General features: G+C 37.3%; 1 protein-coding gene across 4 annotated transcripts in view; it reads right to left on the reverse strand.

Annotated features, from left to right (window-relative positions):
* Nucleotides 1-775: 775 nt before the first annotated feature.
* LARP7 (La ribonucleoprotein 7, transcriptional regulator) overlaps nucleotides 776-18797 on the reverse strand; it is a 28544-nt gene continuing 10522 nt past the window's right edge. For 3 of the 4 annotated variants that reach the window (XM_033160100.1, XM_033160102.1, XM_033160101.1), the window contains exons 6-13: nucleotides 18516-18624; nucleotides 17138-17506; nucleotides 15081-15219; nucleotides 10640-10809; nucleotides 8580-8698; nucleotides 6524-6683; nucleotides 5154-5245; nucleotides 776-1120 (exon numbers count right to left, since the gene is read on the reverse strand). In XM_033160100.1, the coding sequence (XP_033015991.1) occupies nucleotides 1040-1120; nucleotides 5154-5245; nucleotides 6524-6683; nucleotides 8580-8698; nucleotides 10640-10809; nucleotides 15081-15219; nucleotides 17138-17506; nucleotides 18516-18624 (1239 nt within the window). In that variant the 3' untranslated portion in view covers nucleotides 776-1039. The remainder of the gene's footprint in view (nucleotides 1121-5153; nucleotides 5246-6523; nucleotides 6684-8579; nucleotides 8699-10639; nucleotides 10810-15080; nucleotides 15220-17137; nucleotides 17507-18515; nucleotides 18625-18797) is intronic. The other variant, XM_033160104.1, reaches the window with a different exon arrangement.

The following is an 18797-nucleotide window of genomic DNA, read 5'->3' on the forward strand; positions in this document are numbered from 1 at the left end:
GGGCTTGGGTGTGGAGTAGTTTAAAATAAAATAATTGCAACAGTACCAGCTGTGCAAAGGAAGTTAAAAAAAAATCCAATGCATTAGGACCCCCTCCCCCCTCTGTTTCTAAATTGCCTTTTGGAGCCCTCTTCTTCTTTTTCAGTTACAGTGTGTAAAGGTAACTTTATGAGAATTGGCATCCATTTAGAACATTTGTATTAGTTTATTTTTACATTTCAATCAGTTCCTGAACAACAATTTGTACTCCATAAGTTCTTTTGAGCAAAATCAGAGTGATGATGCAGCCTATTTCCTGTGCTCCCATTTACACTTAAAAGTAAGAGCAAGAAAGGATTTAATAAAATGTTCTCAGGAGTACAAGAGGCAAAGACATTGCTTTCATTTACAATGCTAAGATGAAGATTGGCTCTCTCAGGTCCACAATAAGGATTCTTTGGGTCTGGAGATAAAAGCCTCACCCATCTTAGTAAGCCTGCTACACAGTGAATTAATCTGTACAGGACAGTTTATACTGAAGTTTAAGATAAAATGGTCCCCATCAGTTTAAATGTACAGTTCTATTTTTACATTAAGTTTCTTATTCTACTTTACTTCAACACCCGCAACTTCAGCTCTTTTTTTGCATTCTGCATAGGAGGGAATACAAAACTTGCTGCTGACAAAGAAATTACCTAATGTTGAAAGCAAGAGGTGGTCTCATTTCTTCAAGTCATTAAGAAAGAGTGTCAGAACGCTCATCCTTTATTTCAACAATACATACCAATTAATTATGAAGATTTAGCCTTTTTATTTGGATCATACTTACACCTCAGTTTATAAAAATGCATTGTACAAAAAACCTGGGACAAATACATATAAGAGCTTGCTTAATACATTCTAAAACAGGGCAAGTAGCAATTCAAATGACTGTATTAACAGGAATGCACAATGTCTTTATTTGTGTCCCTTAATATTATGAAGCAAAGAGATCATTTCTTCAGAAGAACAGTTTAATTTATTTTCTAAACAGCAATTCATACAAGTAAATTAGATGAATTTAGTCGTCATCAGAGAAATGGATATGCTTGCTTATCTCTTGTGTCTTCGCTAGCCTCATTTTTTCAGCTTTTGCAATCAGCTGTAGAAGAAAAAAAGAAGACCAAGAAGCATTTTCTAATTACACTGTATTGTCATTTTAATTTATCATGTGTCAGAGAAGATGAGGATTAACACTCAAACCAACATTTGCAACTATAACCTTCATAAAACAAACGTAGAACCCTGCTGATACTGGAAAAGACTGAGCAAATGTTAAGAAACTTTTTAATTCCCTTTATTTCAATGGAAGACATTTGAATTGTTGAGAGCCATAGATCTTATCTTTGACAACACCATCCTCATTGTTCCTCTTCAGAATTGTAACAACTAATTAGCAAGGTACTTCTCTAATGCAAAAACGCAGTGGGGCTATTCAGCCATTAATCCTGTATCCATAAAATATTTGCTCTTTAAAAAAAAAAAACTTTGGTGGAAAATGTTAATTTGAATGTTTGAAATCCTACAGCATATCTTTAAAATGAAGACACAGACTCTAAAAACATCTTATTACAACCAATTGCAACAGGTGAAGGTAGAATTCAATTAAAGAACTCTTTAAGGAAAAGCACCACTATTATTAGAAAAACAAAATGACTGACATCCAATCTCTGAAGATGGTTTGGAAACTTCAACTGGTCCAAACTGTGGCATCTTGATGGGGATGAGGCAGGCAGCATTGGTGACACCATTGCTATGCAAGCCTTACTGATTACGAGTGTGTTTTCCTACCAGCCCCAGCCAGAACCACCACTGGTCAAAGATAACGGGAGTTGGAGTCCAATGGATGGAGGGCCATATGTTCCCCACCCATGGGCTATGCATACCAAGTTTATAGTTTATGCCAATGTGAACCTGTGGTCTGAGCGTGCACTGATGTAAAATACAAGCAAAGAGGATGACTGATAAGCTTTGTGAACAACATGGGATAAAGAAGGCACAGTAGGCCAAATCATGCCTCACACAGTTCTCCAACTAACAAGGGAGCAGTGTCTTTTGCTCACAGCTGGAGTCAGGTCCAGGTAACTAGGGGATTTAATATTTTCAAAAATGGGGGACTAACTAGTGTGTTTCTCTTTGTCCCAGCAATCCTGCACTGATAGCTGCACATACTTTTGGGGTGGGTGGGTGGGTGGTACATTCTAGTGGTGGGTGAAGCCAAAGACAAAAGTGGATAGAGCAATAAATGAGACTGACATTTATACAGTTGGCTACATTTCCACCGCACAAAGTTTACTATATCCTCTATTGCTCTTCACCCAAGCAAACCAAGGGAAGTTATCACCATTGAAATGACATCTGGTGTTCTGGGAAACAAGATTTTGCAGAACACATTTCCATGGAAAAGTTATCACATTTTTCTTTTTTTTATGATCTAGACAATATTTATTCCAGTGCAAACTCTCAATATAAAGGATTTCATGGATGTATTGTAGGACTTTGACATATTCAATGAACTTAAATGCAGAAGTGCAAGTTCTTGCCCATAATTAAATCAGTCCAAATTCTACCTTTATCTAATTTGATTTTAAAAAAGGAGAACCCCACCATCTGACCCCAAAATCATTGTACAGTATGCAACACTGCTGTAAATCAAGTAAGGTTGTTTGAAGAGTTTCTGTTAAATTGGCAAATATGGAAAGAAAAGGCTCAGGTTGGCAGAAAAGGACTGATGCACTTCAGAACCCTTCCAGTGCTACAGCAGTGCTAATGCCACATTAGGGAAGGAGTATCTAGAATGTTTAGAAAGGAGGAGCAACTCATGAAGTTCAAGAAACACTGAATTAAGGTATTTAGCTTTTAAATATTCACCTGCTTTATTTATATTTGCATTACACTGACCCAAAGTCCCAAGGTCTGCTAGAATATTAATAATATCAATATACAAAATCAAACTCCTAAAAAGCTTCTCCAAATCTATCCAACACCAGCATTATTTATTAAATATCCGCTATATTAATATTTAAATGGTTGTTTATAAGCTATGAAACGGTTGTTTCTTAGAGATGCAAGATGACAGAAGAGGGCAATAGGGAAATGGCAGTTTAGCTGTTGCTACTGTTATCTGCAATTTAACGTTTGTTTTGATAACGCTGCTTGTGTAAATTAATCTCCAGTTCTTTGCTTAAGGAACTCTCCAGGATTCTGGTAGAAAGTACCAGCAGGTTAAGACTATTCACAGTATTACATATTGGGACACATGAATGGTTAAAACTGTTATGGAAAGAGGGTACAGATAAAATAATAATTTCTATTGTGAACTAAAGTTATTGGGAGATTTTTAATTTCAGATGGGATGTATGGATTTTGTACTGTTGGTTTCAAGATTATATTCAAATGCATAACAGAAACCCTGCTTTTAAATAAGTTATGAGATTTCTTTGGAAACAGTTCAGTATTCTCAAATTATTGCAACTCCACCTTATTTTCCAACTGCCAAGAATGCATTTGCACTGAATTAAGGAAGGACAAAGTAACGGGAGGTAGGCAAAACACTATTTCTCTTCTATACAAAATGTAGCAGACAGAAACAAAGGCTCAATTTCCTTGGGGTAAATCCAGGATTGGAGTTCATGAAAACCCTACCTATCAACAGCATTCAGGAAGATGCTAATTTACAAGGGTTAATGGTTAATGGTTATGCAAAAAATTAAAGAGTAATTAACACCACAACATTTCCTAGATAATTTTAGTTGCATATATTCAAAAAGGTTAAAGCAATGTGAAACAATAAGATTCAAGACTTATCAGACCACTGGGCTCTAATAATGTATAGTCTTAAATATACTGATTCTAGCTTTTAAAATCTATTAAAATATTCCTAACAGAAAATTGTTCTAGAAATTACTTTTTCAAGAGTAAAATACGTTAGTGGTTTGTTAAAGAATCACATGGTTAAAAATTAGCAAGAAACAGCATCATTAGAATTTTCTCTTTTAAAAAACTTGTTACTTTATTTAGGCAACTCCTTAACATTATATCAGTCTTGTTTTTAACTCCCTCTTGTAAGTCCTGTCAATACATCTGTAAAAGCTTTTCCAACCCATCTCCAATATTTGGGAGTCACTAAACTAATAGAAGGGATGCGGGTGGCGTTGTGGTCTAAACCACTGAGCCTAGGGCTTGCTTATTGGAAAGTCGGTGGTTCGAATCTCCACAATGGGGTGAGCTCCCGTTGTTCAGTCCCAGCTCCTGTCAAGCTAGCAGTTCGAAAGCACGTCAAAGTGCAAGCAGATAAATAGGTACCGCTCCAGCGGGAAGGTCTCCATGCGCTGCTCTGGTTCGCCAGAAGCAGCTTAGTCATGCTGGCCACATGACTTGCAATCTGTCTGCAGACAAATGCTGGCTCCCTTTGCCAGTAAAGCGAGATGAGTGCCGCAACCCCAGAGTCGACTGCGACTGGACCTAACGGTCAGGGATATCTTTACCTTTTTAAACTAATGGAAGCTCATTAAGAGTAATTTAATATCAAAGCCCAGAAATAGAAGAGCTACCTTGAGGTGTATGAATAAGACAATGCTTGTTAACCTGATCTGATATAGTCTTCTGGAGTCAAGTAGAAGTAAAGTTTACAAGTAAAGTTTTTTACAGCTACACCACTAGCCTTTGTTGGGAGATGAAAATGAACAATCATCATATGAAATAGATGCAGCTTCCTTATACCAAGTGAGATCAATGGTCCATTTAGATGAGTACTATCTACTCTCAGTGGCAAAAGTTACTCAGTACCTTTGTATTTTATGTTTAAGGCATTTTATATTGTTCTTAATATTTAGCTCAGTGCTTTCAGAGGTCATTTAACATGAGTCCTTACACAAGTTTACCGAATACTCTACCACTGAGCCCTTCCCCTTGAATATAATCAAGCCATCTTTTATTGAGTAAAACCATTTGTTCACCTAGTCCAGTGCTGTCTATACAGACTGCCAGTTAGCTTTCAAAGATCACAGCTCCATTTCTAGTTTCAAAAAACTGAATCCGAGACCTTATCCATATAAAACAAGTTAAGTTTTATAAATCACTGAGTTAAGATGCTTGCCCACAAAATCCAAAGAGTTCTGAATTGGTTATCTTACCTTCTCTGTACCCCGCTTCTTTTCTCTTGGTTGATTAAGTTTAGCCTGTCGGTCCACCAAGATCTTCTGCCAATATCGTTGTTCATGATCCCCTGAATACAAGAATGTTGTAACTGTGTGTTATATATGTATGAAGATGGTGTTTTGGTTTCCTCGGCTATATCAATACAACAGCCTTTCTACAACTTTGTAAAGCACAATTGTAGCTAACTTTTAACAGTTTATTTCTTAAATGAAATACACATTAATGCAGGTGTAGGGAAGACTTTGGCCTTTTAGATGTTGCTGAACTACAACTCCCATCATCCCTAGTCATTAGCTATGCTTGACAGGACTGATGGAAGTTGTAGTTCAGCAACATCAGGGGGACCAAGGGTTTTCCACACTTGCTTTAATGCAGAGAAAAAAGTTCTCGTGAAGGTAAAAGATGCATCATTTTATGTCTCAGCTTTCTATCAATGAGAATTTAAAAATATATATTTTTAAAAATTTTAAAGGAAAAAAAACACCACCAGCTGAACTTTATGACATTCACTTCTTATAACGCTCTCACTCCTTATAATTTGAACAAAAAATTTAAAAAAATCCTTCCAGTAGCACCTTAGAGACCAACTAAGTTTGTTCTTGGTATGAGCTTTTGTGTGCATGCACACTTCTTCAGATACACTGAAATAGAAGTCACCAGACCCTTATATATAGTGAGAGAATGAGGAGGGGTATTACTCAGAAGGGTGGTAGGAATGGCTGATTGGCTGATAGGTATGGAAAACTTGTTAACAACTGTTAATGACTGCAATTGGTCTTACAGGAAAAAGCAAGGGGTGAGATGGCTAAAGATAGCTTTGTCATGTATAATGAGATAAGAATCCAATGCCTTTGTTCAGACCAGGTCTCTCCATGGTTTACCAAACTTAAAACCAAACTGTTTAATGCACACTGAAAAGCTCCTTCAAGGACTGGGACTTCACAAAATGTCTGTCCTGCTGAAGACAGGAAATGGACTGACGTGATGGGTGTGTGCTCAGTGGGCAAAGCCCAACCCATGTTTCCAGTCTTCAGCTGTAAAAAGGCTACAAAAAGGTGGTGTATGTCCACCACCACTGGAGAAGTAAAGTCATGACAACCAATTATGTGATGTGTAACCTTAATGGGCTTTTTCACCAAATGGAAATTCATAATTTCTTACCCAGCCACATAAATAGGCAGAAAAACTTGGTTCCAATATTGTAGGGCCCTAGCTATATGTAGAACACTTTTTGGGGGTGGGGTGGGGAATTCAGGAAACAAATCATAATTTCAACAAATCCTGAAATAGTCATAAAACTGATGTGGCATGTACAAACCCAGTGAATTTCAACAAGAAAGCTTACCTGAAAGGACTTCAAATTTCCAATTGTGTTTCGTCTGTAGTTCTTGATGTGATTTTAATAAGGTTTGTGCATCTTCAGGAGTTTTAAGCCGCACATGACACTCTGTGTCACCTTCTAGCAGGTCAACATAAGCAACATTAGCTAATGTTGATAACATATCCTGTGGCAACACAAGCAAGACAAGCCATTAGAATTAAGGCAAGCAGTGCTTTTATCTACTTACCACTGTGGGGAGCATTTATTTCTACATTTTCACAGGGCTCATAAATTATGCTGGTAAGGAAATACATCCCCAGAAACAGAAAAAAATTACTTCTGTGTCACAACATCTCTACTATTAACTGTTGTAACTCATTATCACTGATGTGTCACATACAAAAAAATATATTTCCTAATGCACTTATTTGGAAGCACCATTCATGAGCCATGAAAGGGAGGGTGGATTGACAATTACACTTAATCACAGAATGGTGACTGTAAGAAAAATGCAACAAGAAAAGAGAAAAATCTGTCATGCAAGTGCCACACAATCTGTAGATATCTTCTACCAATCTAGCCATACTACTCTACACACCCTGGTTTAAAGCTCTGAACCTATAAAGCATGCTGTAATTCACCAATAAAAGTGAATACAATAAAGAGTATCCTCTTATCTCTAGCGATGACCATATTGCTGTCAATAGCAGACTCAGACAGACATTTAATATTTAGATGTCAATGTCAAGGTTGCTTTGCTAATAGCCAAGATGATAAACCTGAAGTTATAAAACAACAAGGTTAGGTTAGGGCTTTATGTTTCTCAAAGACGTCTGTCTCAGAAATCATTAAATCATCATAAAACTTAACAATGAAAGCTCTTCACATAAATTATCTTGTTTCAAGCCATGCAACTATTATGTAAATATAGGTCCTTCTCATTCTGCAGACTAGAGGGTAGAGGGGTGAGACTGAGACTATGCTGTTTGCTTTAAGCAATCTAATGAGTTCACAGCAGAGGAAATATCTGAACTGGAGACTTCTGTAGCTCAACTTGAAACTGCTGTTCCACACCAGCTGTCTATACGAGACTATAGCAAGAAGCACTCACAAGTTTGTGAAGTTCACTACAAGTATGAACAAGGTCAATGTTTAAATTTTAAGGGGCAGAATTAAAATACTACTGTACACGCAACATGAAAGCCAGGATTGCATGTCAGTTTAAACAAGTTTTAAATAAATTGCTGTTTGTGTGTGCTTCACTCCTTCTCCGCTCCTTTCAGTGTGCTGAGGAAGAAACCAAAGACTGGCTTTATGATACCTGTGAACCTGCACTTGTGGTTTGTTTCCCCATGAGCAAATCATAAAATCATAGCATCACAATTGTAGAGTTGGAAGGTAACATGAGACTCATCTAGTCCAATCCCTGCAATGCCGGAATATTTTTTGCTCAATGTGGGGCTCAAACACACAACCCTGAGATTAAGAGTCTCATGCTCTACTGACTGAGCTATTGAGGCTTGGTGGGGAAGCCATACCAATAGAAACAACTTTTACAGATAAGCTCTTTCCTCAACCAAAATAGTTTGAAATCTTTTTTGCTCTGATGTAGATTTTCTCAGCCTGGTTCTTCAATTAAACAATGCTTTTGCAAGTATTATACAAGGCATGTGCACACTTAGCTGGCGATCAGAATTGGGAACAAAGGAAACTGACTTATACAGAGGCATACCACTAGTATATCTAGCTCAGAACTGTCTGCACCAGGGGTAGTCAACTTTCCACATGTTTTTGGACTCTAACTCCCATCAGTTCTAGCCAGCATTGCCATTGTTCAGGGATTATGGGAGCTGCAGGGCAGCAACAACAGGTGACTGACTAGCAGCAGTTCTCCAGGGTTTTAGATGGGGGGGGTCTCTTCTAGTTCTACCTAGACATATTGGAGATTGAACCTATGACCTTTTGTATGCTAGGTAGATGCTGTACAACTGAGTTACCATGACCTTTTGAAATGCTATTCCATATTCAAAAGATTTCAAAGCAAATTACAGCATTTATTCTGAGGCTATAGAGGCATTACCTTGATGTGCTTCCTGCCTGGCAAGGGCTCAGCACTAATGATCTTGACTATTACTCCACCCTCAAACTGGGGGCCCATTGTGGGAACCTTTTCAACAGGAGCTGAACCATCCTGGGAAGCTGTTTATTTGAAAAGGAAGAGAGCATTCATCAACATTACACTTGTAACAATTTACCACTAGACAAATTCAAAATAGTACAATACCTCTCTTAGTATATATTTTATATTGGGTATAATATTACTAGGAATATTTATATAAGAAGCAAAGGCAGTCCAAGAGAAAAGAATGTGAGACAGATCTAAGTAGCAGTCAAGTGTTATTTTCAAAACATGTTTTTTTAAAAAAAAAATCAATTCTAGGTACAACATGAAACCTGCAACATCTAGCAACAATTTAAGTCTGCACTTTACATTTGGAAACAGAGTCTAAACAAAACTCATGGCTACAACAATTGCCCTTATTTTTGTACTTTTGGGTGTTTCCCGCAATCTTCCTCACCCCCTGCTTTGTGAAATATTTAGGTGGATGAAAAGTTCTGGAAAAACTCATCAGCTATTTCCTGACATTTTGGTTGGTTCTAATGAAGCTGGATTTTGGAGAAACAGGTAAGTTTTTCTTAATAGTTTGACATAATATAATATAATATAATATAATATAATATAATATAATATAATATAATATATTATAATATAATATAATATAATATAATATAATATAATATAATATAATATAATAATATATTATTTGTACCCCGCCCATCTGGCTGGGTCTCCCCAGCCACTCTGGGTGGCTTCCAATAAAGATTAAAAATACATGAAAATATCACACATTAAAAACTTCCCTGAACAGGGCTGCCTTCAGATATCTTCTGAATGTAAGGTAGTTGTTTATCTCTTTGACATGAGACGGGAGGGCATTCCACAGGGCGGGCACCACTACCGAGAAGGCCCTCTGCCTGGTTCCCTGTAGCTTTGCTTCTCGCAGTGAGGGAACCGCCAGAAGGCCCTCTGTGTTGGACCTCAGTGTCCGGGCAGAATGATGGGGGGTGGAGATGCTCCTTCAGGTATACTGGGCCGAGGCCGTTTAGGGCTTTAAAGGTCAACACCAACACTTTGAATTGTGCTTGGAAACGTACTGGGAGCCAATGTAGGTCTTTCAGGACCAGTGTTATATGGTCTTGGCGGCCGCCTCCAGTCACCAGTCTAGCTGTCGCATTCTGGATTAGTTGTAGTTTCCGGGTCACCTTCAAAGGTAGCCCCATGTAGAGCGCATTGCAGTAGTTTAAGCGGGAGATAACTAGAGCATGCACCATCTGGCGAGACAGTCCACGGGCAGGTAGGATCTTAGCCTGCGTAGCAGATGGAGCTGGTAGACAACTGCCCTGGATACAGAATTGACCTGCGCCTCCATGGACAGCTGTGAGTCCAAAATAACTCCAAGACTGCGCACCTGGTCCTTCAGGGGCACAGTTACCCCATTCAGGACCAGGGAGTACTCCACACCAGCCCGCCCCCTGTCCCCCAAGAACAATACTTCTGTCTTGTCAGGATTCAACCTCAATCCATTAACCGCCATCCATCCTCCAACCGCCTCCAAGCACTAACACAGGACCTTCATTGCCTTCACTATAGATCACTGTTGGTGGCAGCAAAACATGCCTCAACATGACAAGTAAAGACCACGCAGTTTAACTTATAAGCATGAGCAATATATCAATAGTACCATTAATTCCAGTTATCAGCACATACAAAGCCAAACAACTTCTTTAAGGTTGTATATTCACAACCTGACTGTTGTGCTCTTGTGAAGTTAACACTCTCATCTTGTACTACATATACGGCCAGTGAACATTAATTAAAACAATATAGTTAATTCACTTTGCAAAACAACATTAAGCAATCTTTCTGAATGCTAAGTGAATTTAGATAGATTTGATTCTTCTAAATCAGTGGCCAGTGACTAAAGAAACTATTCACAAAGTTCATACAGAAATCCCTAAACTACAATTGGTGTGTAATTGCTTCTGTTAAGGATAAGCACAAGTTATGAAGAACCTCACAATTTTCTTTACATTTTCCGTTTCTTGCTGCAGGCTGATTAGGTATACAGGCATCTGTTTCCATTTCTCCTGCAGTCAACGTTTTTATTTGGGCCATTGCTTTTTTCAAAGAGGACATGCTGGCTTTCTGTAGTGCCAAGTATTCTTGCTTCAGCTGCATCCATTCATTTCTAGAGTGATTAGGATGAAAAAGTATGAAAAATACACAAGCTCAACACTCTATAAAGAAATCTAATTAAAATGATCAGAAACAAATCTATCTTCAAAAACAGATAATTCAAAAAGTAAAAAGAGACTGGTGGATCACGTTTTTTTAAAACAACAATAACAAAACTCAGTTCAAATGCATACCACATATAAGGAAAGACAGCACCACAGTCAAGAAGATACCACCATGGTTAATAAATGGAGTCAAGGAACTTATTAGAGGCAAGAAGGACTCTTTCAGAAAAATGGAAGTAGTGCATAAATGAGAACAAAATGGAACACAAATTGTGGCAAAATAAATGCAAGAAGGCAATAAGAGATGCAAAAAGAAGAATTTGAGGAGCATATTAAAGAAGTACGTGGCTAAAAACGTTAAGAACAACAAAATAAATAATTAAAAAGCAAAGCAGGAACAAAATAAATAATTAAAAAGCAAAGCAGGTAAGCAGTAGGGGTTGGGGTGGACCTTAGAACGATAAGTCAAAACATGTACTAAAGGACAGAAATAAGATTGCATCTATCTTCATGGTCGAAAATGAAGGGCAGATCTCTGGACCTAAACTTTTTTAAAAAAATACTGGTGACAAGAGATGTATTTTGAGAAATAAAAAAACAACAAATCTGAATATGAGTTACTGGGTAACACAAGTGGTGAGAGTGCTGAAAAGAGCCAAACTAGTCCAGCATTCTGTTCTCACAGTGGTCCACCAGATGCTTAGACAGAACATAGCAACCACGGCTAGTAGCATGTGGGTTCACCATAGGCATCTGGTTCACCACTGTGAGAACCGGATGCTGGACAAGGTGGGACTTTTGTCTGGCTCTTCTTAAGATTAGCAGTTACTAATAAATTATTAGCAGTCCCTGATACAATGATCAATTTCCAGTGGCTCCATTAGCAATTGATTCCTAAGAGTATTGCAAAGACTGCTAGACTAGACCTCAGCCTAACCGTAGGTTCATAAGCAACAGTACATACTCAGGATCAATACACAGAGTTTAATTATGCATTAACTTTATTAATCCTCAATATGCAAACTAACTTTGTACATTTCTATATTAAATGATACCAGTGTATCACAGATTAATACCAGTGTATCACAGATTAATACCAAAAATGTAAAAGTAAATCACAAAGACTGGTCAGCCTGCCTCTGCTAACCAGTTGAGTATTTTTTTAAAAAGTGAGAAAAACTAGCTAGAATGTTCCCAAATCTATGGAGACAGGAACATGTTCAAATGCAGCAGAGAGGAAAGCCCAGCATTGAACCAAATGATATATTTACATTCATTTAACATGGAGATGTTTCTGCAAACAGCTAGAGCCTTGCTGATAGCAACACAATGGGGATAGTGCAATTGAGAGAATAATTCATTGTTAACCTAATCTGTGCTATCAAATAAGCAGATTATCGGGTTTTGTTTTTTTTAAAGATGGTATCTTGGGGTAATAGTGTTAATCCTGGATGGGATGACACCAGGAGGGCAGGATGAGAGAGGAAGAAAAATTCTGTCCCATCCAGGAACATACATTCTCTGAGAGGGCTTTAAATAACAAATGATCTACCTAATGACTCTGAGATAAAGGGTCAATGGTACCCTTTGCTAAAGTATGGAATAAATAGAAGCTTGAACAACACTTTATTAAAGGAAGCTGAAAAGGAAAAGAACACCATACCGAAGGAGCAAGGTAAGTAAGCAAAATGGAAAGTATTTCTCTCAAATATTATGTTTCTATTAAAACTAAATTATTGGCTATATTTAATGCTTTGGACAGCAAAATGTGCTGCTTTATGTGGAACCCTTCTACTTTAACATGGAGGTGCTTTCTGTGTGTACAAAAAAAAGTAAGTGCTTCCATGTTTTGGCAGAGGTGAGTCCAACTCCACCATGAGTTGTTTGTAACTTGAGTGTTCTTGTATTGCTCAATTCAACATCATGGAAAGAACCACTGTCAGACATTTGTTTACTTGACTGCAACATCTGTTATATTCTAGTCCATGTTCCAGCAAGGTGTGCAGAATCTCTGTAATGCGATATTCTAGAGAAAACTTGCTTTACCTGCTCTGTCTCAAAGATGCTCTCTGCTTCTGTAGAAAAGCATGTTTTGCTACATTGACTGTAGTAGAAAAGTGACGTGTGTGCTTTATTAAACACATGCACACTTACTTGGAAGCAAATCTTATTTATCTCAGGGGGTTGAACTTCCAAGCAAATGCAGTTAGAACTGCAGCCTGAAGCAGGCAATAAACTGCACAGTATGTAGTCCCTGATTGAGGAAGGTTCTAACAAGAATTCTGTAATTGTGTTGGTAAGCTTTTGTTTGTTCAAAAAAGTCACACCTGACAGTGATTCAGTCAGTGTGCTAAAAGAACTGTACTGAATTTAAAACTAGGTAATTGTGAATTGTTTGCTTTGGCTTTTTATGTATAGTCTTTGTAATTTTGATAATTTTATAACTTATTTTGTGTTTTAAGATAGTTAAACAATGCTCATGAGCTCTAGGGCAGGAAAGTGTTTATGAATATAATTTAAAAATAAAGCTGCTTGATTTATTTGTTTAAAGCAATGACTTCTATCTTTTTCTTTCACAGGAAAAATCCTCACCTAAATATAAGGGACTACCCGCTACTTTAATTTGGAAGTACTTGTTTTATTCCTTTAAAAAAGTGCTTTCATATTTTAGTGATGGCAAATCCTGTTTAATCGTCTTACTCAACATTACTCAATTATTTAGTAGGAAAAATCCAAAAATATGGAATTACATTTATTGCATGTGGAACTTCTTCAAATAGGGTTACAAGTTCAAGCATTATCCTGAAGGATTTTCTGTACTTTAACATGGAGGTACTGTACTTGCTGGCTATTTTTAAAGTAAGTGCTTCTATGTTTTAGTACTGCAGGATTCCACAATCAGAAAATATATTATTTTCCCTCTAGTGAAAATAAGGTATAGGGATTAACTGGCAAGACTTCAAACAGTAAGTAATTTTACTGTCATTAATATCAACAGGTCTATTGGTCAAAAGGATAAAGTGGGTCTTTTCTATGTGTGATGTGTTCATTGCTGTAACCCTTTGCCGTTGCTGACATGCAACTCTGTTGTGTGAAATCTGGAATTGCACTTTAGCAAAGGTGATGGACTACGAGCCATGCGGATAAAGGCTACTGGTATATATGGACAATTTCTTTCTTAAACACGTGGAATATTAAGTTATGAAGTTGTTTGTATTAATGCACATAAGAGTTAAATACAGATGTTGCTCCTATGAAGTTTTGGTATGAATTGTGACAATAAAGAAGTATTTACTTTTAATAGACTTCATTCACCTATATTTTACTCTTTTTAAAAATGTGCTTTTGCAACATGTATAATAAGAATGACTGCTCTAAAACTGCATAATAAAACTAGTTTCTATCAACTTCTGAAGAGTCATAACCCAGTCAAAACTTAGAACATTGGCATCTCTTTGATTTCAACAGGAACAAATTATCATATTTAATTTGTATTGCTGTATACAAATTGTTGAACTGGCTGAATATGCCTGAGAATTTTTCCTCTCAATTGCATCTTTCACAGCCTCACAAACTGTTTTCATATCTCTACTGGAACAAACTTTGGAGTAATGGCCATCTAATTTTTAGGCTCAATCCTTTGCTCAAAATGATTTCTTTGAAATTGTTACCAAAGAATCTGGTGTACCTCGCACCACCTCCATTTGATAGTATATATAATGTACACAGATTTTAAAGATGGCTAATGACAAAGTAAGCACTTCAAAAGGATAAAAAGGTTCAATAAGCTTGTTTTAAAACATGAAACTCTTTTTTGAAGAGAACAAGCCATTTCATCTATCCACAATACAAAGCAAATATCAATTTCACAGTGATATAATAGGTAAAATTGATTTATTTTACAAATGTAAAGCAATTTGCATCAGCAGAGGAATTTTTATTTAATTGGCTAGTTTGTGTGCTTTGATATGACATAATATAAGCTGCAGCAGCAACACTCCTAAACTGAAAAAAGTTGAATGGAAACACATAAGCAGCACTACTGACAGGTCAAAATTAGGTAATAATTTTGCTCATGGGTTTTTAGTACCTAAGAACACTAAAACACAGTTCTTGTGCAGACTACTTCATCTCTGGGAACAGCAGCTTCTGGATCACAAGCAGCCCAACACTGTATTTTACTGTCAATACAGTAAGACTAAAAAATGCTTTAACATACTTTGAAAGGACTCTCAGTGGAATGACCTCTTCTCCCATCTTGTGCCTCTCTTTATGTTTCTTTTTATGTTTCCTTTTAGATTTTGAAAGAGATGTATCTTTCTTATCACCAACCTCTCTCTCCTCTTCAGTGGAAATCTCTAAGTGGAAAAGCAAAAAGAAATAGCTAACAAGCAAAGAACAGCTAGTTATAAATACTTTAGTGCCTTTCCTCCAAGGGTTTGATTCTGGGTCACTTTAGTCCTGGTCTAACAAACTGACCACTATACTATACTGACTCTACTTTGAACTGAAGAAATACCGGTAAGTTCATAGAATAACCAAGTTGGAAAGGGACCCCATGTCATCTAGTCCAAGTCGGAAGGAATCTCTGAAAAATTTACCACCAAACTTCTGTTTAAATACCTCCAGTGGAGGAGAGGCTACTGCCTTCTGAGGTAGTCCATTCCACTTAACAGCTCTTAAGTGACAGAAAGTTTTCCCCCAATGTTTACTGGGAATCTTCTTCCTTGTAATTTGAAGTCATTGATTTGGCTCCACCCCCTGGAGCAGGAGAAAAGAAGTTTGCTCCATCTTCTACATGACAGCCCTTCAGATATTTGAAGATGGTTATATCATCTCTGTCTTTTCTTCTCTAGACTAAGCATACCCAATTCTCTCAACCCGTTCCCCAAATGACTTAATTTCCAGGCTCCCTTATCTTGGTTGCCCTCCTACAATACTGTGTATGTTTAAGTACTACTTTACAGTATTATTAAATTTCTATCCCATCTTTGCTCCCGAAGGAGCCTAGGGCAACAAGCAAAATAAATAAAAAATATAGGATTTTGTTTTTCTCTCACAGCTAAAACAGCCATATCTTCACAACTAATTTCAAGGGTTTCAGGAACAGTACATTTCAGCCATTAAATGCCTGGGTAAACCAGAATGTTTTTAAATTTTTCATAAATTTTAGAAGACAAGTACCTCGCCAGGAAAAGCACTACTACTCCTACCAAGAAGTACCTGCAAGTTATTTATTTATGAAAATATTTGTATACTTTTATTGATAACAAATATCAACTAAGTTTACAACATCCACATGTGTATACAATAAAAACCATGTAAAGCATCAACATCAACAAATTATCACCCAGTGGCAGCCCTACCAACAGTCTCCTCTGCCAATCATAGGGTCCCAGATGGCCAAAACTGGGAGGCACTTCTTTATAGACTTTTTGTAGGCATCTTATATATGCAAAACTACAATCTCCATTTGAGGTAGAAACACAGAAGCAACAGCATTTCTCCAGCTGTTCTCTCCATAGTTCATAGAATATTATGGTTTTTTGTATAAACTGCTTTGAGGTTTTATTACAATCATGGCATATATATGTTGCAAAATACAAATAAAACAAATCATAGATGTGCCAGCTGGTCTTGCATCTTAGGTAAAGGTAAAGGTACCCCTGACCATTAGGTCCAGTCACAGACGAATCTGGGGTTGCGGTGCTCATCTTGCTCTATAGGCCGAGGGAGCCGGCATTTGTCTGCAGACAGCTTCCGGGTCATGTGGCTAGCATGACTAAGCCGCTTCTGGTGAACCAGAGCAGCGCACAGAAATGCCGTTTACCTTCCTGCCGGAGCGGTACCTATTTATCTACTTGCACTTTGACATGTTTTCGAACTGCTAGGTGGGCAGGAGCTTGCATCTTAAGTAGTAATAAACCCTCATTCACCCCACTTTAGCTTTTAATACATTGCTAACAATGGCAGGTAAGCAACAATGTCCAACTTTTACAAAGCCCTTATTTTCATCTAATCTGACCACTTGAAGAAGCATCTGTTTACTTGTCTGTTACTTATCCAAATATAGTTTTGCTGTTAAAATTAATTATTTCCTGGTGTCTGAACTTACTCTCCCCTCAGGTTTTAAACTGAATTACATTTACACCACCAAGCTTTCATTTTCTCCCACTGTTAACAAACAAAACTCAACAATGTAGTTATATTACCAAAAATCTCTGTTCTTTGTCAGAAATTTCAGTGAAATTTAAAAATAGGTGATATGACTCTTACCTTTGGGATCTTCTGGTCCCTCTGTAGATTTCTCTTTTGTAGAATGAACTTCTTTCTGAAATGTTTTCTTCGCCTTTACAATTGACACCTCTCCATCCCCAGAGTGGCATCGTTTCCTTTTTCCTGGTCTACTTTCTCCTGAACCTGAGCTTTCCATTCTATCAAACTTCCTTTTCTCTTTCTTTGAATATGGCCGTTGGATTTCTGATGCTTCCATTTCAGAGCTCTCAGACGTTGTCCTGTGTCTCTTTGACCTACTTGTGTGTTCTGTAGTAATGCCCACATTTAATTCTTTTGCTTCTGCAGTTGGTTGCTGGCTACTCTCCTTCTTTGTTTTGGATTTTTTCTTCTTTTTCTTCTTCTTTTCTTCTATATAAAGTGAATGATATCTGTCTTGACATTCTGTATTTTAATTATTACAAGTTTATCCCACTTTGCTTCCAGGGAGTTCAGCATAGTATAGAGGACTATCTTTTATTTTCTGCCCCACTACATTTTAGCCTCACCCTGTGAGTTCTGTTAAATAGAAAGATTGACTGGCCTAAATCACCCAAAATATCACAAGGTATATCATGCTTATTTAACTCCAGGAGTCAGCACAATCCCAACTTATGAAAATCAGAGTTTGAGACTAAGTATCATGGTTTTTGTTTTAGAAGGAGTGCTGAACAAGAACAACTAAATAAAATGAGATATTTTCATGAAAGACTGATACTATAAACCCACAAGGAGAGGGTCTGGTAACATCTTAAATAACTACATAACCACTTCATGCATCTGATTAAGTGGGCTGTAGCCCACGAAAGCTTATGTCATTATAACTTTGTTGGTTTTGCTACAATTGACTAAGATGGCTTCTCCTGAAATTTGTCACAATAATCCTTTTTACCCTGAATATTTGCATAGCTGTAATCCAGAAATCATCCAAATCAGCCTAGCTGTATTTAATTTTTACTTCACTAGTTTCAATGGGATTGAGCAGGTTTAACTATCCTCTACCAATCCACTATTGATATCCAAAGGGCACCCTTTAAAGACTTAAGTAAAAGTTACGATACCTTTCGAAATGACTCGTTTAACTGAAAAAATGATTTACATTGATAACTGGAAAGTAGTCTAAAACAAAAAGGATTGGAGCATGGGCATAGCTGGGGGGGCAGGAAGGGGCATCTGCCCCCACCAATAAAAATCAATATAAATACATAGCTAACTGAGGTTTCTCCACCCCCCTTCAACAAAAGGCCTGCTCCCCTTAACAAAAATCCTGGCTATGGCCATGGATTGGAGGGAGTACATTGGGCCATACAATGTTAACGGACGATAAAGTAAAATAGAAAGACTTGATGGACAAAAATAAAGCTATCACCTTTCTACTCACCAACTACATTGGAATCACTTGATGGTAATGCAGGAACGACCTTGTTTTTAACAGTTTTTGGAAACATCCCAGGCTTTCTTGGTGCATCTTCTGGAGGATTATTCAAGTACTTAAATGCAAAGGTTAGAGAACGTAAGTTAACTGCTAATAGTTATTTTTCCACAGACGCCCCTCTATATAACTTTGGATCTTGAATTTGTTGCATGAAAGATATTAATTGGTTACTTTTGGCTGAAAGAAGATCGTGAAGAGATGCAGGGAAGTAGCTCAATCAGTAGAGCA

The sequence above is a fragment of the Lacerta agilis genome, chromosome 9, assembly GCF_009819535.1.
Source record: "Lacerta agilis isolate rLacAgi1 chromosome 9, rLacAgi1.pri, whole genome shotgun sequence".
In the NCBI taxonomy this organism is placed as follows: domain Eukaryota; kingdom Metazoa; phylum Chordata; class Lepidosauria; order Squamata; family Lacertidae; genus Lacerta; species Lacerta agilis.